The 13,409-nt window shown below is 27.5% G+C and overlaps 4 protein-coding genes across 5 annotated transcripts; 1 reads left to right on the forward strand and 3 right to left on the reverse strand.

Annotated features, from left to right (window-relative positions):
- The first annotated feature begins 85 nt into the window (after positions 1–85).
- On the forward strand, positions 86–3,479 carry LOC130676784 (conserved oligomeric Golgi complex subunit 2). The gene is made up of 3 exons (XM_057483291.1): positions 86–206; positions 339–479; positions 564–3,479. The coding sequence occupies exons 2-3, from the start codon at positions 408–410 to the stop codon at positions 2,619–2,621; spliced, it is 2,130 nt and encodes a 709-aa protein (XP_057339274.1). The 5' UTR covers positions 86–206; positions 339–407; the 3' UTR covers positions 2,622–3,479.
- Positions 2,740–6,210, reverse strand: LOC130676787 (alpha-soluble NSF attachment protein). 2 transcript variants are annotated; one of them, XM_057483295.1, is made up of 5 exons: positions 5,977–6,210; positions 5,274–5,467; positions 4,919–5,184; positions 4,643–4,816; positions 2,740–4,071 (listed from the first exon to the last, which is right to left on the reverse strand). In XM_057483295.1, exons 1-5 carry the CDS (start codon positions 6,066–6,068, stop codon positions 3,922–3,924), a joined length of 876 nt encoding a protein of 291 aa, XP_057339278.1. In that variant the 5' UTR covers positions 6,069–6,210; the 3' UTR covers positions 2,740–3,921. The 2 variants fall into 2 exon arrangements, with proteins under 2 accessions (XP_057339278.1, XP_057339277.1); XM_057483294.1 differs by having other exon boundaries at positions 5,274–5,470.
- A 1,703-nt stretch (positions 6,211–7,913) lies between these two features.
- Positions 7,914–8,783, reverse strand: LOC130676789 (39S ribosomal protein S18a, mitochondrial). Its single transcript, XM_057483296.1, has 3 exons — positions 8,625–8,783; positions 8,342–8,478; positions 7,914–8,245 (listed from the first exon to the last, which is right to left on the reverse strand). Exons 1-3 carry the CDS (start codon positions 8,725–8,727, stop codon positions 7,994–7,996), a joined length of 492 nt encoding a protein of 163 aa, XP_057339279.1. The 5' UTR covers positions 8,728–8,783; the 3' UTR covers positions 7,914–7,993.
- Positions 8,784–9,240: 457 nt separating this feature from the next.
- LOC130675593 (SAP30-binding protein-like) lies at positions 9,241–10,449 on the reverse strand. The gene is made up of 3 exons (XM_057481366.1): positions 10,264–10,449; positions 10,078–10,182; positions 9,241–10,002 (listed from the first exon to the last, which is right to left on the reverse strand). The coding sequence occupies exon 3, from the start codon at positions 9,867–9,869 to the stop codon at positions 9,288–9,290; it is 582 nt and encodes a 193-aa protein (XP_057337349.1). The 5' UTR covers positions 9,870–10,002; positions 10,078–10,182; positions 10,264–10,449; the 3' UTR covers positions 9,241–9,287.
- Between the last annotated feature and the right edge of the window lie 2,960 nt (positions 10,450–13,409).

A 13,409-nucleotide genomic window follows, 5' to 3' on the forward strand; every position in this document is an offset into this window, starting at 1 on the left:
TAAGTATAGTTTGTCACTTGACATGTGTGTTTACAAAGGTGCTATTGTATACGTGGACTATAGTAAATTTTTATTAAACTGTACTTGAATTAAATTTTTTGACAGAAAATAAATAATATATAAAAAAAAGTCCCGTATTTATACCGATACTTAAGTCCATTAGTAAAACGTTTTACGTGTACAGTGAATTTGTAAAAGTATTAAAGGTTCGTGAATTTCATTATTTATTAGTTTTATTTTTATATAAAGTACTAACACATAAATAAATTTAGAAATATTTTTTTGACTTTACCAAAAGTTTTATAAATTTAATTAAATTAAATAATTTATTGCTGAAGGAAATAAAATAATATTTGAATAAATTTATAAAAATAATTGTAGTCATTTAAAATAAAAAAATTTTAAAAATGACAGAAAATAATTTTACATTACCACCGGCTCCAAATGACTTATGTTTTACAACAGAGGATTTTATTGCGGTACGATTTTTAATTTAACCTACAAAAAATATATGGTTTAGTAATTAAAATTATATTAATTTATAATTATTAATTTTATTATAGTTGGATTTTGATGTTGACAGTTTTTTACATGAACACAGAAAAAATGCAAGTTTAGAAACAATGAGAGATGATCTTGGAGTTTACTTGAAAATACTGAGATCAGCAATGATTGAACTTATAAATAAAGATTATGCTGACTTTGTTAATCTATCTAAGGATTTAATTGGCCTTGATAAAGTGATAGATCACTTACAAGCACCTCTTGGTCAATTACGTGAAGAAGTTATGCAAATATGTCAAACATTAGATACGGCTACGAAGGATATGGAGAATGGATTACAGGAACATCAACGGATACGTAATTTAAAACAATCAATGCATAGTCTAGGGCGTGTTTATAAATCTGTTTCAAAATTAAAATTAATATTAGAATCCCATGTAATTAAATTGGATATTTTAGAACGTGCTGCTACTGAATATAATCAATTAAGATTTCATATGACAAGATGTAAAGAATATATATCAGAAGATTTAAATAAAAATTTTTTGAATTTAGAAAAACAGTTAATGAACAGCCTTGATTCACAATTATTGTCGTGTATTAAAAATAATGATAATAATACTGATAATCTTATTTGTTGTCTCAGAATTTACGTGACTATTGATAAAATTGATGAGGCAGAAAATTTAGTGAGAAAAAAAATAGTATCAGTATTAATAGAAGATATTATTTTAGAAAAAAATATAAATAATGAATTACTTGGTCTTCAAGATCTTTATAAAAAATTATTGAATATATTGGATGTAGAATTAAAAAAATTATTGGAAGTTACTTCGCATTCTGACGTAACCACGGGACGTAATTTTAATTTTCTTGTTAATAGTTTTTGGCCAGAAGTTGAAGAAAAAATAGAATTACGTTTAAAACAAATTTTTGCACCTGGTAATCCTGATTTATTTTATAAACGCTACACAGAATCATTAGAATTTGTTACCAAGTTGCAAGCTAAATGTAAAAATGATGATAATCTTGCTCAATTAAAGTCTCATCCACTTTTTATACAATTTCTTAAGAAATGGAATTTACCAGTTTACTTTCAAATTCGCTTCCAAGAGATTGCTGGATCAGTCGAACAAATTTTATGTCATCCTGTATCAGCTGGATCAATTAAAATAAATGTTACTAATTTATATCCTACTGACACTGATAAATTTTCTCTTTACGTAAGTGAAACAACATGGGAATGTCTAATGAAAACTTGGTCCGATGGAATATTTCTTCCTCAATTACTCCATCAGTTTTGGAAACTAAATCTTCAAATATTTTCACGTTATCGAACGTGGATAACTGATGCATTGAAACAATCTTGGAATACCGGAACAAGATCAGCAGCAATTAATAGTAATATTATTGAACCAGAGCCACCTAATCGATTGGAATTTCTCGTCTGTCTTTATACTGATTTGGAAAAAATAATTAAAAAATTGCCAATTATTTTAGAAGTTGCGCTAACAAAACTAATCAATATTACACCAATGATTCCCAACTTGTTAAATGAATCTTTAGATGATATGAAATCAAATTTGATATCAGATTTACCAAAAATAACTCAAGAAATAGTTCAAGAATTATTAACTAAAAGTTCATCAAACTTAAAACAAGTCAGTGATATTCCAAGACTTTTTAGACGGACAATGAGAGAACGACCAACTCAACCTTGTGCTTATATAAAAAATGCTGTTGGGATATTGATTGAATTTCATTCAACTTATCAAAATATTGTTCCTCATGCTGTTATTCACTGGCTTCAATTAACATTGTCTTCATTAAGTGAACAATATTATTCGTCAGTTAAAGATGTCCTTGAGTCAGTTCAGAAGACAGAAGAAAGTCTTAGAAGGCTAAAAAAAATTCGTGATAAATCATCTGGAACGTCTTCATCAGAAACTCAAGGCATTAGTGATGATGATAAAATTAGAATACAGTTAGAAATAGATGTTTTAAGTTTTGCTGATATTGTCAAGACACTTAATATTGATAGATCCGATATTCCGCATTTAGATAAATTGACAGAAGTTGTTGACTCTGCTGTCAAATATAAACATGAATTAAAATGATAAATGAAAAGTAATTAATTAAATAAAATAGATTGTATATATTGTTAAATTTTTTTATATATTAATTAAATAAATAGGAGATTGAGTGAACAATTATTTTTTAATCAAATACGTCACATTTTTGAATTAGATTTATAAGTTTATTTTTTATCCTCGTATACATGTATACGTTTATCGGCTGTCTTGTATGCGAGTGTAGTACATAATAATAATTAGTGGAATGTAATTATTCCACGTGGGTGTCAAACCTACGATTATTTTATTAATTCATTAATTCAATTAATATATTATTTAATAATTGATTATAGCCAGAAGATAAATTACCTTCATAAGAATAAAAATGTTTTTACTTAATGAAGTTAATGAATGATTTTTTACTCTTCCTCATTACTTTACGATACGCGATATTTGAATGAATGATATTTTTTTTTTTGTTACTAATTATTTTATTTGTTTATTATTTAACTTTACTAATCAGAGCTTAATTGGAATTAAATTCCCCTAATGTCTTAAATACACAATAATTAATATTTATATAACGATGCATTGAGTAGCAATGAGTACACAAAAAAAATCAATTAAAGTTTTGTCAGCAATGTCACCAGTAAATTTATTCTACTTGTAAAATTGAATCTTATCAACAAACATAAATTTCTTTAAATCAAATAATGCCAATTATAGTTTTTTATTTTGTTTAACTATCGTCTCATTGAAATTTAATTACTTTTGTTTGCTGACATGATTAAGGATTATGACCGACAAAATATTACAATGAAATAATTATACAATTAACATACAATAAATAATATCCATTAACATTTTTTTAAAATCCATAGTAACATATTTATCTGAAGAAAATATATATATATATAAAAAAAAATAAAAACAAACATAATATTCCTCTTCTTGTGATTTGAACCATTCATGATAACTAATTAAATTGTTTTAGTTGCTTGATAATAATTGTTATACTACTTACTTATTAATTTTTCAATATCAATTAAAGTGAACCTAACTAATTGATCAATGAATGAACTATACTATCAAGCGCGGTTTACAGTTTGCAGTCTGTTAAGAAGTTTGATAATTCAATGAGGTCTGAATTATTAGCAACAAAATATTGAATATTTAATGGATGGACTGTGAACAAGATCATTAAGGCTTTAATGGAATTCAATGTCTAAGTAATAAATCAATTAACAATTGATGAGAGCCGAATTTCGAATGGAAAAAAATACAAACATGGTAAAGAGAGGAAGAATACCGATGACATAATGCACTGAACAACTACAATCACTGATCAGCGGAGATCAGGGTTATCATTTATTTGTTTCTTTATACGAAGTAGTATCGTCGTATACCACTGATCTAATCGTGAAATTGAATCGTATTCCTTAACTGTGTCTGTAAAACCTTCGATGTTTTGTTCTTCAAGGTGTTCAATCAATGTCTGAAAATATCATGGAAAATTTATATATGTAAAATTATTATTAAATTCAAGTAAAGTCTAAAAGAATCTATATATATTAGGGTAGTCGTTAAAAATTAAATTTTTTCAGACGCCCCATAAAAAGCTTCTTTTTAGTGAAAAAATACGTGGGGAATTTCGTTTTTTCTTTTTATGTAAATAGAACACGTGCCTCAGGACGATCAAAGTTCATTTTTCGTACAATCGCGGTTTTTTTTTTAATATTTCATGAAATATGCAGATTAAAGGAAAAAATCATAGGAACAATTTTGTAAGAAATTAAATTTTTGACAAAAATAGTCATGTTCATTTTTTTTATAAATGTATGTTTACGAAGATATTTAAAGATGAGATATTAAAAAAAAAACCGCGATTGTATCGAAAAATGAACTTTGATCGTCCTGAGGCGTGTGTTCTTTTTACTTAAAGAGAAAAAAACAAATTCCGCACTTATTGTTTCACTAAAAAGAAGCTTTTTATGGGGCGCCTGAGAAAATTTAATTTTCAACGACCACCCTAATATATATATATATATATATATACATTTTAATACCTTTATGAGTTTATATTCTCTAGAATCTTGGAATGCTGGATACTGTTCATTGTATCTTTCAATAGCATGCTCAGCATTAAGTGCGTCGACACACAAGTTACAAAGTGCTGCCCTGAAAAAGTATTCTTTTGCACTATACTTGAGTAGCGGACTTTCAAGTGATGACATTGCAACCTGTTAAGAAAAATAAACCAAGAAATTTGTTATGTTATCTTATTAATATTAAAAAATTTTAATAAATCTTTAAAGTGTATAATAAAGAATACTATATAATACCTGCTCATAAATTTGAATAGCTTTTTCATAATTTTTAAGCTGCGCAGCGTACTGAGCAACTTTCAAAAGGCATTTGTTGGCGGATGAGATACTCTCTTCGCCTTTGAAATAATCAGCTGCTTGTTCATAATGATGGACAGCACGTTCCAAGTCTACAGCTTCATTTTCATACATTTCAGCTATGGTTTGATGATGCTTAGCAGCCATCGTAAATCTTCCCATGTCTGTATAAATCTCAATGGCCTTTAGAAGACAGCTAGAAGCCTCTGAAATAAAAAAAAAAATAAGTGTTCAATTTATTTTTTCATGCTCATTAATAATAAAAATAATAAATATTCAAATAGTTTTTGCCCACCATTTGCATCAGTCTTCTTGTAACAATTAGCAGCATCAACATAATTTGTAGCTGCGTCATGTTTACTACCAGCTTTGCCGTGAAGAATTGCAGCCTCGCAGAAAGCATTTCCAGCATTTCCCCACTTCTTGGCCATTTTGAACAGATTTGCTGCTCGTTGATAACATTCTACTGCTTCGTCTACCTTTGAAGTACTGCTAAAAAATATAAATTTATTCAAATTGCTTTAACTTAAATTGGTTTTTGATCAGAAAAAAAATGTGTTTATATTTAAAGTTAAAGAGCCAAGGGTACAAAAATAAGCTGTCACCAAAAAAGAAAGCTCTAGTTCCACGTGTCATTATCAATAGTGACGACATGTCAATATTTTTTACTTCAACTATGTAAAGATATAATTGTTTACTAATGTATTGTCATTCGCGCGTGCGTGTACTTAACATGTAAAATCTTTCTCACACCCTACACACGAGGAAAAACTACACTCCTCTGTTGAGACGTAATTGTAAACCTTCAAACTTTGTTCTTTTATTTTTTTATTGTTTCTCATTTCTGTAATCAATAAACTTAATAAGAAAAAGTATGAAATATAAAAAAAATATTGTCACGTCATCAATTGTATGAAGTAACAGATGATTCGATAATGAAATGTCAGTAAATTCAATCGGCCGCGCACTTGAGTAAATCGATATAACTCGTTACTTACCCAAAGAGAGAGCTAAAAAGTCCTTTGGATGAATTAAGCTTTTTCTCAGCATCAGCCATAAGCTGTAATGCTTTTTGTTCGTTGTCTGCCATTCTTGATTTATTGTTTTAATAACAGAACAACAAATTCTATAAACGAACGCGATTAAACACGTCCGTACTAACTTTTATTTTATTGCTGGATCCTAGGACAATATTGATAATGCATTCACACAATGACACTAGACGAGAGCGATTGGAGAATAGAGGGAGAGATGACACACGAGTCAACTTGTTCATGTTACGACCACCTGGTGGCACTGCTCGACAAAAACAAAAAAAAACATTTTATTTAAAAGGTAATACGTTGAATTTTACTGCTTTTAAAAACTATTTTTTATTTGTAATAAAATATTAATTGAATTACAAACAAGTATCGATCAACGTGAGACCCTGTTTGATAATTCGGGATATTTAATCAAAAATTACATGAGTGTGAATGTAGCTGTGATTTGTCAATTTAAAAAATTTTGAAATATGTGAATTAAATAAAAATCGGATAAAATTAAAAAAATGCACATTTATAGAATTTGAAAATCAGTATGTGCGTTTTTTTTAATTTTTATATTTTTAATTGTTTAGTTCGTTTATTCTTAGTGTAAAATTTGTATGATACTGAAGTTAGCCAACGTCTAATAATTTTTGAATGATTTTTCAAAACGATAAATTATAAAAAAAAAATCTAGAAAAATTGCACCTACAGCTTTTTTAATTTTCTACATGTGAATATTTTTTTTTTGTAATTGACATTGAAAAAAAAAAATCCGAAAATTGTTAACTGTCCGCTAACTTCAGGATCATAAATTTGTCTCTTATTTGCTACATTCACATAAATGGACTTGTAACTTTACATTACATGTAACTGACAAGTGTGAAAATTTTTAAAATTTTTGAGTAAATAAATAAAATGTAAGTGGATTGGAAAAATAAAAATGCATGTTCAGATCAATGAATAATTAATTATTACGCCCATTTTTTTAAATTTCATTATTTGAATTAATTTATTTAAAATTTTTTGTCTAATGTCTGCTAAATTTATACTCATAGTAAACAAATAAAAAGATAAAAATAATAAAAGTGCACATGCCGATTTTTAAATTCTGTAAATGCGCATTTTTTATTTTTATTCGATTTACATTTTGTTCATTTCGTTCAAAATTATAATAATTGTCATATGTCTGCTACATTCACAATCATGAAAATTATTAACAATATTCCTGAAATTAACAATCTATTATTTACTTGAAGAATGAAGAAAATTTTGTCCGATATCTCTATGATAAAAGAAATAATAAATTGATTAATGAAATTTAATTTCATTGGAAATGTCTCACCTTCAATATCCACTCTTCGTGATCGGAACATGCAAACATCTAACTCTTGAAATTAGCTGACAAATTATTTGTGATGAGAAAGAATAATTTTTCTTTTTAATTTTGAGTATCATTAATTTTTAAAAATTTCTTCCACTATTAAGTTCAATCAGACAACAAAATTAAATAAATATAAGTGTACATTAATTTTCTTTAAGTATTTCATGATTCTAGATCACAATAAGTTTAAGGAAGGATGAAAATGTTTGTCACAGTAAACTTTTACGCTAATAAAATTAAAAAAAAATAAAAATAATCAATAAATAGTTCGATAAATCATAAATTTGAAATTTCAGGTTTTCAGTTTATCCCAATAAACTCTTATATTAATTGGTTGAATACTATCAACATTTTTTCCAGTTGTTGTTATAGAAATAAAATTTTATTCTTAATATATATATTAGTAATAGTATTAAAGAAAAAAAAAATATGAACACGCGTAAACTCGAAGTGATTAAACAATAAGAGTGACTGGTATTGTATGACAAACAATTTAAATAATAAATGAATATCGATGATCCAATACTAAATTTTTGATACTTTTTTTTATTAAATTATATACATAAGTTTGCTAAAGTTCTAAAAAAAATTTTAATGGAAATGTATTCAATTACGGAAAGTAGAATTGTAATATTTGCTTTTAATTGATATTTCATCATAATAAGTATTGAATCCCTTGTTTATGACACATGGTAGAGGTTTTTTGGTCTTTTTACTCAATACATTCATTAATCCAGCTCTAATAGCCATTTGCAACATTACACTAACTCGTTTTTGCTGAATTTTACAGAGATTTGTTACTCGTCGTGGCAACAAACGTCCATCCGATCCTAAAAATTCCTTCAAAATTAGAACATCCTGTAATAATAACCATATTATTATATAAAATTTATGCAATATATTTTAATTAAATTATCTCCAAAAATTAATGATCCATGAAAACGAAATACTTACAGTATGCTTGACATCCACACCAGCTGCACAGAGCGAACATGCTCCATTATCGGTAGCCTTAAACAATTTATCACGAAATGGGTCAGGAATTATCTTTGCTTCAATAATTAATGTATTTCCTTCTTTTTTTTCGACAACTAACAAAATAATAAAATAATTAATAAATACATAGTTATTTACAAAGAAAGTAGATGTTTATTCAAAATGAGGTTAGATTACATTCTATGCATTTATAATGGTAATAATAATTTTATGTAATTGTTAATATCAATTAAGGACTCACATTCTTTTATACGATTCACTGAAGTAATTGTTATTGATCGCCTTGACTGAGATAATATTAAACTTTTTCCATAATTAAAAAGCGATCTGTTTATGGATGTCATGATTAAATAATAAGGTATAAACTGTATTATCGACTACACACGAAAATGTAAAAAAGAAATACGAATATAAAAATATATATATAGGTATATAAAGTATGGGCTTCAGTAAATATACTTATATATAAAAAAGAATATTAAATGATTTTGTAATAAATACGTATAAAAATGTGAATATAAATCATGCTAAATGAATGCGTTTACTTCACAATTATTTATTTATTTAATTGCGTTACGATATACTTTATTTTCAAAAAGTTGAATTAATTTTTTAATGAGAGATTTACCGGGAACAATTTCATTCAAAAAATTAAGTACACAATTTGAGAACATCAATTGAGAATTGTCAGAAACTTTTTTATTCGAACTCAGATTGAATTTTATTTTCACGTGTATTTTGATGTTTCTAAAAAAGAATTTTCATAGAAATTAGCTTTAATAAATTTAAAAAATACTTAAAATTAACGGAAGGAAAATTAAAAGAACTAAATAAGTTCATTGTGAAAATAGAAAACATATATTTACAAATATACATAATTTTTACATAAGCACAGACAAAAATATTAACAAAGACGTAATAGTCTTGGTCTACTATAATTTACATTTGTAGCATTAAACTTCCATTTTCTTTTTTTTGAAGTGAAATTATTAGCAATTGACAAATTTGTTGGAGCTGGGAGTTTAGTTTTAGTACAAGTAACTGAAATATTTGTTGGAGATGGACGTTTAGCTGCACCAGAAATAATTTCAACATTTGCTTTTTTTGTTTTTGACTTTTCTATTTGTGTCATAAAATCTTGCTGAGCAATATCAAGTTGATCATAATAAGATTCTTTACCCCATTTGAGTGGATCATATAAACTTGGTGAATAATTGGTGCCTAATTCATCAATACTGCAATGCTGGATGAGTTTATTGTAAAGCGATGGATTTCTAAATGATTTACGTTTTTGAATTTCTTCATTCATGTCTAAATTGCTGGATTCTGCAAGCTTAAAATAATGATTAAATTTTTCCTGTAAATTAGGAGGGTATTGACCTGAAGGTGCAGGGGGAATGATTACGTCGTCTTCATCGGTTTCATCATCCAAACCTAAATTGTCTTTGATATCGTTCAATTGTTCAGGCGTTGACGGCTTATTCATTTGAACATTTTGTGGAATGATAACCTGTGAGATAATAGAGCTTTCTTGATGATCATGATAACCATCGTCTATACATTCATCAATCTCATCCTCTGAATCAGTGTAAGCAGCGGTGATCGAAGCAAGAGCAGAGCTTTGTACAGACATTATTATTAGTTGATTTTGAGTGCCCAATTTATAAGAAATATTATTTTGTGTCGAAACTCACCAGTATATTGACAATGATGATTGCACGTGTTTTTTTTATTTTACTTAACCTTTCTTTTATTGGATTTTTTAAAAATGATCAACTATTTACGAGATTCTTGGATGCCTAAAACAATTATAATTCACAAATGGACAAATCGAAAAAGAAATTTTTTAATTTTATTAGAAAACGTTAAACAGTACTTACGAATTTACAAAATAAGTTCTATGAAAATAGAAATGTATTTTTTTTTGCTGCAATAAGTTAGAGTCAAGAAATAGATTTTGTCGAATGTGATATAATAAATATAAACTTTGTTCACCATGCGGTCAGTCGCCTTCCAAAATGAAACTCAAAGTAAACGTTTCGAAACGTCTAGATACGCACGTAGATGCGCATTCGATAGTGTCGCCATCACATGTCCAAGTGCCCCAAGTGGCCAAATGTCGTCATGTCGTCAACTTATTGATAACAAAGCGGTAACATTCAAAAAATGTTGCCACTTTATTTTACGTTCCAAAAAGTGAACTTTTTAAAAGCAAACAGTATACCTAATGTCCAATCAAAAGTTAATATTTGTATGTTTCAATAAGATAACTTTATGGTCACAATTCGTCAGTTTTTTGATAACATTTGGTAACTTTTTGGTTACACTTTGTAACAGTTCATTGACAAACAGCAATTCGTTTTTTGATACCAAAAAGGTAACAAATTGACAACTTCTTTATGTTGACATCGTATTCAAAATGTTATCTTTATGTTAAAAAATTAAATATTTTAACGCTGACTTAATGCTACCAGTGTTTAGGATTTTTTAAGCGTTTTTTGTCGATAGAATAAATAGTAGTGAAATTAAAAGTACACAAAGAAACGAAAACAAATCACTTAGTATATTTTACTGTAAATTGAAAAAACTACTTCTCTGATTTAAATTATTTTATAAATCAAACAAGCAAAAAGATTTCTCATTTCACATAATAAGATATGGAATAAACCCATGTTTCATGTAGCTCCTAACTTTTAATTGTCCATTATCGATTTATAAAAATCGACACCATTTATATCATACGATTTTAATAGTTAAATTTATTTTTAACGATATATTAAAGAATTTAAATATAGTCGAAAGTTATTTTCAGGTATTATTGTTTTCTTAAGAACACTTTGATGCATAACAATCAATATGTTGATCACGCGAATGATAACAACAAGAAATTGCAGCGTAAATAAGAAAAAGTTATCAAAATGTTAAGAAAAAGATAACATGAAGTAATGTCTACAATGGCAGTATTTTTCATATGACAGCTAGTTGTCGAAATAAAGCTAACATTAAAATATAACAAAATGTTCACTTAAAATACTTAACAAAACTTTAGCAACTTAATGTTAACTTTTGAATAACGTCAAAAAGTTGACATTTAGTTGAGAATCATGAATAACAAATTGTCAGCACTAAAATGATAACTTTCCGTTATCCCTAAATAGTCATCGTCAATTGCTTTATTTTATGATAACTATTTGCTAACATTTTTTAAATTAGGTTTTGTTATCATTATATTGGTAACATTGGGATAACTTTTAAAAGTTGATCTTTTAAAAATTCCATTTGCCATATCTTTATTAACATTTAGGAATAGCAGCAAGTTGACTTGGAACGGGCAACCAAAAGCTAACACAAAGCCAGCCTGACCACATTGGGGGCCTATATTTGGACACTATCGCATGCGCATCTACGTGCGCACCTAGAGTTTTGAAACGTTTACTTTGAGTTTCATTTTGGAAGGCTGACCGCATGGTGAACAAAGTATATATTTATTATATCACATTTGACAAAATCTATTTCTTGACTTTAACTTATTGCAGTAAGAAAAAATACATTTCTATTTTCATAGAACTTATTTTGTAAATTCGTAAGTACTGTTTAATGTTTTCTAATAAAATTAAAAAATTTCTTTTTCGATTTGTACATTTGTGAATTATAATTGTTTTAGGCATCCAAGTATCTCGTAAATAGTTGATCATTTTTAAAAAATCCAATAAAATAAAGGTTAAGTAAAATAAAAAAAATCGGTCTGTCAGTTGACCCTGCGGGTCAGCCCCAAAACTTCCCGCTGTTTTCGAGCTCAAGAACCTCGAAAACATTATTGTGAATACATTTTCGAGTTCTTCGAATTTTTTTTGCTTCAGCTTCTGTGACTTCCAAAAGATACCACGAACTCACTCTTTTGGTAAAACGTGCAAAATTAAAATTTGAAATTCGAAGTAATTACATCTCTTACGGTGGCCTCTCCGTTGTATTTTAGTAGATATAAATAATGTTTTCTACTTAAATTTTTTGCCATAATAGTGTAATGTGTCTTTAAACTATTTTTTAAACTTTAAAAAGGAAGTGTGTCGAAAATATCTTAAACTAACGATTAACACGTAGAATCAGCTATGACTGTACTTTTTTTCTTTTGGTTAATAGTCAACGCGTTATCATCCACAGGAAATAGTTCGAGATAATCTTGCGACATATCCGAAAAAGTCTGAGGTAATTTATAAAAAACCTAGTACACAAAATATTTTTCATCTTTATTTTTAATTTCTGCGCCATTAGATCTGTTGGTTGGTTATAAAGGCCAGCGCCCTTATAAAACTGACAAAATATGAAGTATAGTCTAGTCAACATGTGCCTTTTGGGTCAAAGTTTTTTATTCGCCTCGGAAAATTATGATCGAGGTGTCATTCGATTCGTCATCGCATCTAGAAACTTTTTGAAAAATTTGGAGTAGGGCGCGAAAAAATTACAAAAATTATAAACAAATTAGTAAAAAAAAAAAGGGGGTTTAGTTTTTTGCGAATATCTCAAAAAATATTCAAAATTTTTGAAATGTGAAAAAAGATCCAAAAAGAGGAAGAAATTTCCTAAAAAAAAGTCCTACCTCCCCGAACTCTAGGACCAATATTTATAATTTTTATAGAGGGTTGAAAATACGGCCGAAAACGGGAACTCTCGCTTGCGTAAGCTCCGCCCACTTCGGACCTTTAATAAATAAATATTATTTAAACCAATTAAATATGAAAATTAAGAAATGAAAAAATTCAGGCACCTACAGAATCGATGAATGAACAATCGTCCGGCGATCAAAAATTTTTATCGTGATTTTTCAATTAGTTATCCATTAATTAATTAACAATTTTTTTGTAGTATGAACATCAACATTAAAAGTGCAATAATTGTTAAACTATAAATCTGGAATTTTTTTCCATTCATGGAGCTATTTTCTAAAGGCTATAGAATAGATTCCCGTTGGAAAATTTAAAAAATTGTTAATTTTCACTTTGTTATTAACAATTTACTGAAGTAAAAA

This window comes from Microplitis mediator, chromosome 10 (assembly GCF_029852145.1).
Source record: "Microplitis mediator isolate UGA2020A chromosome 10, iyMicMedi2.1, whole genome shotgun sequence".
NCBI lineage: Eukaryota > Metazoa > Arthropoda > Insecta > Hymenoptera > Braconidae > Microplitis > Microplitis mediator.